The sequence below is a fragment of the Miscanthus floridulus genome, chromosome 1 (genome assembly GCF_019320115.1).
Source record: "Miscanthus floridulus cultivar M001 chromosome 1, ASM1932011v1, whole genome shotgun sequence".
Taxonomy (NCBI): Eukaryota; Viridiplantae; Streptophyta; class Magnoliopsida; order Poales; family Poaceae; genus Miscanthus; species Miscanthus floridulus.
In genome coordinates, this window is record NC_089580.1 from 104,378,828 (window position 1) to 104,390,496 (window position 11,669).

An 11,669-nucleotide genomic window follows, 5' to 3' on the forward strand; every position below is an offset into this window, starting at 1 on the left:
CAGTTATCCATCCTCTAGCACAGGCCCATAGATTGATAGGAGCAAGGTGGGCAAGTGTTCAGGGCCTCCAAAATTTAAGGGCCTCTAAATTTGCAGTAAGTACTAATAAATAATAGCTAATCTTTTAAATAGAAAAATATGTAGCATATCCAAAAAGGGCTTAAAAGTTGCAATCTCTGGTTTGTTAATTGGATCAACTCACCAACGTAAGGTCCAATGACCATGTCCACCAGCCTGCTTGGCAACTTAGCTTCGCAGGTTGTTCATTTTTCTCTTTGCCATTTGCTTTCTCGTGCCACGATACTACTATGCTAGCTGTTAGGGATGCTAGTGTGTTACTTGAGTACTACTTTTTACTCTTTTAGCATTAATATTTGATCTGTTCTTAGTAGTGTAAGACCCATATATATCCTGAAGCTTTATAATTAAGTGAAAGTATGCTTTGATTTTTCTTGAATTTTAGGGCCCCATCGTGTATTTTGTTCAGGGGCCTCTAAATCCTAGGTACGGCCCTGCTCTAGCATATACATGAGCGAGTAATATAACCAACAATTGCATCTAAACGGCGTGCCTACTGTCTAATGGGTGAGGATAGGTCCTAATCCCACCCGCGGATGCGTAGATGAGGTTAGTTTACATGCTCTACTTCGATCCGAGACATAATTTCAGCAGCACCTCCCCACTGTTCTCCCGATACACGTCCTGGAAGGGAGAGTGTGTATCCGGAGAACAAGGTGGTGCCAAAACTCTGTCTCGGATCGAAGCAGAACATGGAAACTACCCCATCTATGCATCCGTGGGCTGTCCAAAAAAGTGGACAATCTAAAACAGATACGGTCTTAGATATGCGAAGATCCGCATACCTCCAACCGTATTTGTTTCAAACGGGAGACGCCTAACTGGGTTACACCGATCTACGACAACGATAAGGAAGAGAGGTTATTTATACCTAGGGTAGCGGTGGAGTCAGGCTAGCGGGGCAGTGGCGAGGCGACGCTGTGCAGGTAGGACCGCAGCGCCGACAAAGATGATCGGGGTCGCCTACGTACTCCGGGTCCCCTCCGACAGGTCCTTCTCTGCAAAAGAAGAATTATAATACTATAAGTTGAAAATTTCGGCCGAACCTCCCCTGTACGGGGAGGTTTCCAAAACCTACAAGAAAAAAGCCGGCATGATGATCGACAGCATATATACGGCACGAAGGCCCACACATCCACGTACGGCACGAAGGCCCACACATCCACATATGGCACGAAGGTCATCAATGACATACGAGGCACGAAGGCCGACAACCGGGGGGGCTTTATACCTTGGGTGGCGGTGGAGTCGGGCGACGCGGTGCCGGGGTCACCTTCGTCTCCAGCGAGGGGCGGGGACGACGACGGGGACGAACGGCGAGGGGCGTGGCCGGCGGCCGAGGCTCCTCCTCCCCCCTTCTCCTTCCTCCTCTCTTCTCCTTCTCCTCCCTTCTCCTTCTTCCTTCTCCCTTCTCCTCTCCACCTCCCTTCTCTCCTCTACTCCCCTGCTCCTCCTCTCCTCCACTCCGGTGGTTCAGGGCGGGGGGGCAGCCGGGGCAGGGCACCACCGGCGGGTCCGCGTCCAGTGGCAGAGCGGGGCCAGGCCGGGGCCGGCTGTGTTGGGCAGCGGCGGGGCGGGACGTCTGGGTTTTAGGCATCGTACGTCACAACTTGCTCGGAAACTTCTAAATTTTTTTACCACAGCCTCTACATGCGATGACACGACACCTCGACAAGTTTCGTGATTTTCGGACTTCGTTTGCATTTTATATAATTAAAAAACACTTTTTTAACAAATTGGTGGTCATGTTTCGTAGAACAGATGTTCGAAATTTCACGAATGTCCCTGCACACGGCCTCAAAATACACTCAAAAACATTAATACCATTTTTTGAATCGCTAAATTCCAATATTTTATGCACCTGCAGTTCAAATTTACTTTTTCGAGAAAAATTCAAGTAAACATAAATAATTTAAAAAATATACCAAAAAGTCATAGAAAAGTTCTAAATTGAAACATGTGCTTCAAGGTACTGTATAAATGCCATAGAAAAAAAATTTGAAAACAAAAAAATACTTTGCCGAATATCGGAATTGGCACTCGGCAAAGGAACCTCTTTACCGAGTGCCAGGCTAGACACTCGGCAAAAATAGCACGTTTGCCGAGTTCTAACGGCCAACACTCGGTAAAGGATGATGGAGGGGCCACCGGCGTCGCCTGAGGTATTTTGCCGAGGGTTATTCTTTGCCGAGTGTCCCTCTTTACCGAGTGTTTGGCACTCGGCAAAGACAGGCTCTGCCGAGTGCGGCACTCGGCAAACTACCTCTTTGCCAAGTGCCCGTGTTTCGATATTCGGCAAAGCGCCGAGCACTCGAGAAAGAGCGCGTCTCCCGTAGCGGTACCAGCGTGATGTCCTGGTGATGATGCCCCAGAGCAAGATCGAACTCAGACGTGGACGACGGTCCCGGCGGCGGCGGCACTCCACTGAGGTGCAGGGAGACGAAGCCGGCGTTATCCTTGCTTTGGCCGTTTATAGATAACAACGGAGCCTACAGAAGTACCCTCCTACCTTGAACGCACAGGACTCTATGTAGATGGCGTTCTTGCCGTTATGCGTCATCTTGAGCCGCGAGTAACCCTCGACATTGAACACGTGGTGCCCGGTTGCCGACCGTCGTTGCGGCGACGGTGGACACAGAGATCTATGGAGACGACGTTGGCGGCGGCATCGGCATCGGCATCGTGTAAGGGCACGTAAAAAAAGCTCGATGGAAACGGCGACATCGCCCCGCGCCGATCGAATTGGGTAGAACATATATAAATAAATAAAGACTTCTAAAAAACGGGAACGATCTACGATCTATCGATGCCACGAGATTTTAGCTTGAAAAGATTTATATATATTTATATATATGAGCAAAAAAATACCTGCTCTTAATGAACCAAGAAACCTCTTGTGATTACACGGACAAAAAAATGTCTAGGACTCTGGCGGACAGATCTCCGTTCGTATGGCTTTTCCACTTTTCTTTATTTGTTTTTTGGTCCATTAATTAATGAACGTGTCCAATTTCTTTTATAACTTTCCATCTTCTATAGTGCGTCAGATTTTTTTTTAATTCATGTTTGTGTTCCCTTCGGTTTGCTCGGTTGTGCCAACGTTGATTTTCTTATCTTCCTACCCTTGTTGTGTTCGATTTCATGTTGGTTTCGGAAGCGGTTTTTATCCAAAATTCCACCATCCTCATAAGTAGTTAGGAAAAGGCAACCGAGGCAAGACAAATCAGTAAGGAAGACGTGTGCTCTGTTTTTCATTTTCCTTTTATGTATATTGTGGTCGGATCGGGACTCTAGCTCATCCGATTTGGAAAACTCCTTCATCCGTGTCGGTCTCTAACTCTCTGACCATGCTTAGGAACCTAGAAGTGAAATCACCCTCCAACACTACATGCGACGACGTGGTACATACGGGAGGAGGGGCGGCCCGGGCTAACAAATGGGCCACACCAAAAAAAAAGCTAAAATTTTGCCTCTTTATTAATTGTTATAGATATAGTATAGAAAGACTATGAATATGCTAAGTTTTAACTTTTTTAGAAGTCAAAATATATTTTTAAATTAGTTTTTTATATTTTCATTTATTCGTAGTATTTTGCTTCGCAATGAAACGGCGAAGCAGCTGAGGCCCGCGATCTGGTCCAAACCCCTACGGTCCAGCCGCTCGAAGCCAAATCCCTCCAGGCTCCAGCTCATCACTCGCACCATCCTACTCTCACCTCAAGGTGCAAAGCTAAGCTTCTCATTTCCCCAAGCTTCTGTGTTCTGCCTCTGCCTCTGCCTCTCTGTGAGCACACTGCCATCACGCGCAATGGCGGCACTCCATCTGTCGCTGGCCCTGCTCCTTCTGCTCCCTTCCACCCCTGAGGCGACGTCCTCGGCGCTGCTGGGCATCAGCTACGGCCGCGTTGGCAACAACCTCCCTGCAGCCACCTCAGTGCCGCAGATTGTCGCCTCCCTGGGCGTCGGCCGCGTCCGACTCTACGATGCTGACCCCACCACCATCCGCGCCTTCGCCAACACGGGCGTCGAGCTCGTCGTCGGCGTCCCTGACGAGTGCCTCGCCACTGTCTCCACCCGAACCGGCGCCGCCTCCTGGGTCCGCTCCAACATTGCCCCCGCACTCCCGGCCACAAAGATCGCCTTCCTCACCGTCGGCAACGAGGTGCTCACCGGCGTCAACAGCTCCTCGCTGTCCAGGTACCTCCTCCCGGCGATGCAGTGCCTCCACGACGCGCTTGCGCAGGCCGGCCTGGACAAGCAGGTCGCCGTCGCCACGGCGCACAACCTCGGCGTGCTGGCCACGTCGTACCCGCCGTCGTCGGCCTACTTCCGCAAGGACCTCCTCCCGATGCTCTGCCCCATCCTCGACTTCCACGCGCGCGTGGGCTCGCCGTTCCTGGTCAATGCGTACCCCTACTTCGCCTACGCCGAGGAACCCACCCGCGTGGAGCTCGAGTACGCGCTGCTGGAACCCGGGCATGCCGGCGTCGCCGACCCGGAGACCGGGCTCCAGTACACCAACATGCTCGCGGCGCAGGTGGACGCCGTGTACCATGCCATCGCGGTGGCCAACAGCGCGGCGGCGCGGGCCGTGGAGGTACGCGTGTCCGAGACCGGGTGGCCGTCGGCGGGGGACGCCAACGAGACCGGAGCTACGCCGCAGAATGCGGCGAGGTACAACGGCAACGTGATGCGGCTCGTGGCCCAGGGGAAGGGCACGCCGCTGCGGCCGGCGGCGCCGCTGCGCGTCTACATGTTCGCGCTCTTCAACGAGAACATGAAGCCCGGGCCGACGTCAGAGCGCAACTACGGGCTCTTCAAGCCCGACGGAACACCGGCGTACGAGCTCTCCTACCGCCTTCCGCAGGACAACACCACCTCCTCCTCCGGTGGCAGCATTACCGGCGGTGGCGGCTACAATAGCCACGGCTACGGGTCAGACAACGGCGGGTACTACAGCATCTCGGCCGCAGCCACGGCGACACTGGTAAGCTCTGCTCTCTTGCTAGCTGCTAATGATGGTTGACATGTAGCTCCTAATTTTCACTTCTAGCAACAGTGTGGGTGTGGTTGATGCTTGCTTTGAAATGATAGAATCGTTTTAAGAAAAATGCTAATTTTGGATTTGTTGGAAAGGGTCATGCATTAGAGATATATATATTCTCTCTGCTGATATTTTTTTTCTTTGGCAAATTTAGTGCAATGTTGTAGACTTGGCAACTTTGCATTGCATTGCATCGATGCCGGATGCTTTAGTTAGCACTAAGGATGTCAGGGTACGTATTGCACTTTGACCAAAATTATATAAAAAGGTATTAACATTCATGATACAAAATTAGTATAATTAGATTTGTTACCGAATATATTTTCATAATAAATTTATTTAGAAATATAAATGTTAATAATATTTACAGTAAACTTAGTTAAACTTGAGCAAATTTGACCAGCACATATCTTATAATTGCATCTTTTTGTGGACGGAGGGAATATAAAAGAACATGGCACAACCATTGTCAGTCAGATTAATTAATAACCCTCATTCGAGGAAAGAAAAATGCATGACAATGAATGTTCGGTAACAATGAAGCAGAGAATGAATTTTCACTGTGTTACGAGCCATGCTTATCAGTCATAATATATTATTTTTCTCTCATAACAAAACAGCACCAGCTGATTTATAAGGCACAGAAACGATAAAGCAAACAGGGTGTTTAGCTTTCGACGTGATTCGCTTTTCGTTCTGCATTCCAGTCTAGGTACAAAACCAGAAATATGAGTAGGTAGCCCGGTAGCCATAAACACATGGTTGAAAGGTGGATCCACCGATAATCGCCACTGATAAGCAGAACCGAGCTATTTCGTTTGCCGTCGGTGCATGTTTAGTTCCTAAAATTTTACAAAAATTTTCAAGATTTTTCGTCACATCGAATCTTTGGACGCATGCATGAAGCATTAAATATAAATAAAAATAAAACTAATTACACAGTTTAGATGAAATTCACGAGACGAATCTTTTAAGCCTAATTAGACTATGATTGGACACTAATTGTCAAATAACAACGAAAGTGCTACAATACTATTTTTCAAAAAAAAACGCCAACTAAACAAAGCCTCAGTCACATAACCTGCAATGCAATCATGAAAGTTGAGAACAACCTTCAAGTGGTCTATCTGTCCATTTTTCTTTTTTTTTTTTGGAAAAATTGTCCATTGTTCTTCCGATTGGAACTTTGCGCCCCTTTTGCTCGTCTGCTGAGGTGTTACCCCTTTGTTTGTTCTTGCTAGGGTTGGTGGACATGGCCACAGGTAGCTGTGGCAGCATGTGTGGCTGTACTGGCCATGGCATTGTGACCATTAGCAGAGATCAAGTGGTGCCTGCCTGGACTTGGTGGATGGGAAGCCTCTGGCTTCTGATGGAGTCAGAGGCAGCGTATGGTGGAGTCAGTGAACTGATGTTCTAGACAAACTCATTGATCGTCGTGATCTACCCTCTCTCTGTCTGTTTTTTTTTTTTTTTTGTCCCTTTCTCCCATGTTGTTATAATTGAGGTGTCACTTGTAATTGGTGGTAAACAAATGGGCTAGACAAATGACAATTAGACAGCCATATTTTTGTGTTCTGAAATTGAAATTTAGGGCACACGATCTTTTTGAAAAGATAAATTCTGCTAGCATCCGGAGCCAAGTTATTTAAAACAGCAAGACCTCGTTTGGTTGCATAGGGTTGCCAAATTGTTCAAATCTAACAGCAAGGCCTACGTGGCATCCAGTACCAAATTGTTCAGTATTATATATACTTGTAAAAGTGGCGAAGCAACTTCCTTCGTCGCAAAAGAAAATGATCCATGTGGAAAGCCTGACACCTTTTGTTTGAAACACCTCAGCACAAAAGCTCACGAACCAGTTTCAAAATAAAAAGAAAAAGCTCTCGATGTGCAAGTGAACTGGAGGAATAGTTAATTCACATTTTTCCTTTAGTCTTCAAACTATGACTTCTTTGCTTTGTAAATGTGCTTTTTTAAGTATAAATATCAATACTTATGTTTTAATACGCAGGTCGTTTTAATTTTGTCCTATATCAAATTTCTATAAATTTAAAAAATATACAAAACATATTAACATCTATAGCACCAAATAAATATACATTTTATGGTGGATTTAATAAACTAATTCAATGTTGAAAATAATTGGATATTGTTTTATAAAATTAGTTAAAATTTGAGAAATTTCACTTGGTAGCAGTCTAGCAGAAAACTAAAACAACTTATATTTAGTAACGGACAGTGTATATATAACTATGTGTGATAGTATACTACACATAAGTTGGTGCTAGTTTCTCAGCTTTGGATGCTTGTCAATTAGTGTATATATTACTCCGGTTTATTGCCAACTTTTGATCCGGACAAAGGTCATCGCCTGCAGAACAGAATAATTTAGTCAGGTGTAAGTTACCGACGAAAGGGCACCTTTTATTATTACTTTTATAAGGCAGCTGACCTGAGTAGAGTGATCAAGTGAATCTTTGGGATGAGATGTGCTTCACGTGTGCTGCCTCTGGTTGTCTGCCTCTGGTTTACTACTTTTTCTACTATAGCTCCATGACCCCAGCCCATATGGAGCCGCGTTATGCCCTCTTTCACTCTTTGGCAAGTCGGCAGTCAGGGCTTCTCCGATTGGTGTCTAATGATGTGTTTGTTCGATGAACGAGGTGGTCTATCTTCTTCTCACTTCTTATTTTTTGTATTTGGTTCAAGGAATGGAATGAATTGATCCATCGCCACATCGTTCCTCGTAAGCTAATAATTAGTATTTGCCTGAGGAATGAGTTAATTCCACTAAAATTCATGGATTAACTCATGATACATTATCTCATGAAGCATAGGGCGACTCCACAAACTAAACACTCCCTAAGTTTGCTACGTTTCAAATTATAGCTGCTACAGAAAGTATAGCAAGTAAAATTAAAGCTACATTTATAATAAAGTTTAACAAGAAAATAAGTGTACAAAGATGTATAATAGGGTGTGAAAAAATGGCACACTTAGTTACGACAGTTTAACAAGAAAATAAATGTACAAAAATGTATAATGTGGTGTAGTTATAGTGTTAGGCACGAACCAAACAATCTCTTGGTACTCTGGTACTATTATTGTACCTGTACATGCACCGATTTGGTGGGATGGATCTAGGTATCCACGCCATTTAGAGCGTCCACTCCAAAAGTAATCTATAATAACTGTTAAAACATGTACTACATCCTAACAACCCTAAATTTGAGATTCAAACATGTTTGTAAAAAATAAAATGAAAATAACAAATTTTAGATGCATATACACTGGAGGACAAAATTTTTGAGAATTTGTCATCTAGTGCATATTCAACTAAATTTTGTTATTTTTATATGGATTTTCTTGATTAAGTTTGAATCTCAAACCACAATGTACGTCCATAGTTTTAGTTTTTCTGCAAAACTCATATATGGACGTACATTGTGGTTTGAAGTGTGTCGAAGGGCAATTGGCCACCAGATGATGAGGACATCACTTCTTCAGAGGTATCCACTGATCCTTCAACCGTCATGCAAGGTCCAATGACCCGGGCTCGAAAGCGACAACTCAATTTAGAGGTGAGCTCGTTCTTAAGCAATACTTTTTATACTTTTGAGAATAGACTACTACCTAATGATGTTATCTTGCTTAGTAACATTGAAGAGGGTCATGAAGGACTTAGAGGAAGTGGTGAAGGTGATGATGACCAGTAAGGACGTCCAACACAAGCCGGAGGCCTAGTTCAACAAGAATTTGAGTCTGTCTTAGCCTCCAGGACCAGTCTGCCTTAAATTGGTCACCCAGGACGCATCCGGACTCCGTTTTCGATGATCCACATATGAATGGAAAGCTAATTTTATAAGTAAGCCAATCCAAGTGGTTTCACGTCAAAAGCTATTTGGAATCAACAGGAATCGTCAAAATAAGTCAACGTCCAGAATCTGTCAGGGTACTGCGACACCGTCTTTTGGTCCGTTGGACCATGTATCGAGTTTGGGCCCATTAGGGACGCGTCCAGGGGTCTTACACGACCCTAGAGTCTTCATAAACAGCCGCCGCCCCTCCCTTAGGGTTTGGGTTTTGCTTAGATTAATCTATCAAGAATAGTTTCGCCGTTCATCGGTTTGTGAGACCCCAACTTCGCGAGTTTAACCATTTATCTACAATTTGGTTGCGATCTTTCTTGTTCTTGCTTGTGTTCTTTGTTGCGCAGGCAGGGATTAGCCTTCTTAGCGAGTTCAACTTGGTCCGTGACTCGGTTGATAACCAGAGGAGCTGTGGTGCTAAGATTGCAGGGTTCGATCTTTCGATCTGAAGCCAGATCGGTGTGTCATTCTCCGCCACAACGATAGTTACCATCACCTGACGAAAGATCGGGATCCCCATCTCCATTAAGTGGTAATCAGAGCTAAGGTATACCGTCAGGTTCACTTTTATTCCCTAGTTTGAGTGTTTCGCATTCGTCCCATAGTCCAGTGCCATACTTGTTTTTCCTGTCCTAGAACCTTCCGCGCTATAGCCTTTGCATATTTCAGTTTCAGAGTCCGTCGTGTTGAGTTTGTGTCCTGGTCGAGGTCTTGTTGCTGGTTAGGTCGTGTTAGAGTCCAGTTCGTGTGTTTTTCCCCATCGTTTCCATCAAATCTTGGCTGCTATGACTAATTTTGCACACATTGTTCTCGTTTTGTCCTCTAATTCGGAGCCAATTCTTAAAACTGGTCTAGTTTTCGCATACAAACTCCGTTTTCGACGTTCCATATATGCAAATCGATCAGAAATTTTTTTTGGATCCATCCATCCCCTACTTTGCTGGGGTCAAAGATTTTTATTTTGGTCAAAAAGTGGTCACAAGATCCTATTTTCGTGGTCATAAGGTTTTTGTCGATTTCGAGCACATCTTCTGGAAATTCCACAGGCCACGTCTTTCACTTGTTTAAGCTCATATTTTTTGTGGTTACTTCTTTTATGCTCCTAAGTAAAGGAAAAATATCAAAAAAATAAAATAAAAAGTCAAAATTTCTGAAAAAAAACAACGACAACCCAAAAAATAGAAAAAAAGAGAAGAACAAAAGAGGAACAATATCTAGAGGAGCACATAGAGAAGACCAAAGTGAGCTATGTTTGCGTGTGCTATCTGGTTCCTTGTTTGTGTTACTATTTCCATCCATCATACTTGTTTTTCACACACCTATCATCTTGCTATCCACCATACTTTTATCACACACCTGGTACTTGGAACATTTTAGACTAGCAACGAAAACAAATACTTTGGACTATAATTCAACATTACTTTCTGTTACTAACTTGTGTGCCAGATATACATATTACTCTTTGTGTGCCTTCCAAGCTCCACAAACTCTTCAGATCAGTACAGAAAAAGAGCCTTGCAATCTCAGTACCACTACCTCACAGGTATCACGAACCAGCTGTCGGTTGTACCGCCCACTGCTTGCGTTGATAAGAACTTTATAAGAGCTTGGTAAGACGCTTCCACTTGCTATGAAAAGTGACACCACTGTAACCCATAGTCATATGGTAGGGATAACTTTCACCGTTCGTTCCTATTTTTCTGTTTACAATGGCAGGAGGTGATCAGACTGGAGATAACAAGCTATTGGAAACTAGAGATAACAAGCTTTGTAAGAGCTTGGTAAGACGCTTCCACTTGCTGTTTTTGGGTTTCAGCGAGTGTGTCAGCCAAGAGCAACTACAAGCTGTTGTAGAGGATGCCCAAAAAAGGATGAATGAGGCCGTTAGGAATGCCGTCACTGACGCACTCATTGAACTCAACATTGGCAACAGCATGGAGAGATTGGACAAACGAATTTCCACGCTAACTGACAAGGTTACTGAGTTGGAAACATTGGTGGCGGTCAACAACAATGACGTCTCCGGTAGCAACACCGATGGTCTCTTGCCAGAAGGCATGGTGCGTGTTGCTGTTGGGAACATAGATCGAGCAGCCTTTCGACAAGCAAGATTACGACGACGTCTTCACCGCAACACGATAGGTATGGGTGGTGTCCACCACCATCAAGGTAATAATCACTGTGTACCCGATGATCCTTATGCTAAGATTAAGTTCACAATACCATCTTTTTTGGATTATTATGATGCTGAGGGATATCTTGATTGGAAGATGACGGTAGAATAAAAGTTTAGTGCCCACCTTGTGCCTGAACATCATAGAGTTCGACAAGCTACTGGTGAGTTTAAGGATTTTGCCATTATTTGGTGGAATGGGCTAGCTGCACAGGATGCTTTACCTAGTACATGGGAAGAACTTAAGGTAGCTATGCATGATCGTTTTGTTCCCCCTTCTTATCATAGAGATTTGCGTAAGAAATTGATGCGTTTAGAACAAAGAGATAAATCTGTACAGGATTACTATGGTGAGCTCCAAAAGGGATTGATGCGTTGTAGTGTTGTGGAGGGGAATGAAGATGCTATCTGTCGTTTTTATTCAGGTTTGAGGCGTGAGATTCGGGACATTATTGATTATAAAGAATTTAACACTGTCAACCAGTTGTTTCAGTTTGCTATGCTT

The 11,669-nt window shown here is 44.8% G+C and overlaps 1 protein-coding gene across 1 annotated transcript; it reads left to right on the forward strand.

Moving 5' to 3' along the window:
• Nucleotides 1-3,831: 3,831 nt before the first annotated feature.
• Nucleotides 3,832-6,647, forward strand: LOC136490342 (glucan endo-1,3-beta-glucosidase 11-like). Its single transcript, XM_066486765.1, has 2 exons — nucleotides 3,832-5,065; nucleotides 6,364-6,647. The coding sequence occupies exons 1-2, from the start codon at nucleotides 3,887-3,889 to the stop codon at nucleotides 6,427-6,429; spliced, it is 1,245 nt and encodes a 414-aa protein (XP_066342862.1). The 5' UTR covers nucleotides 3,832-3,886; the 3' UTR covers nucleotides 6,430-6,647.
• The last annotated feature ends 5,022 nt before the right edge of the window (nucleotides 6,648-11,669 follow it).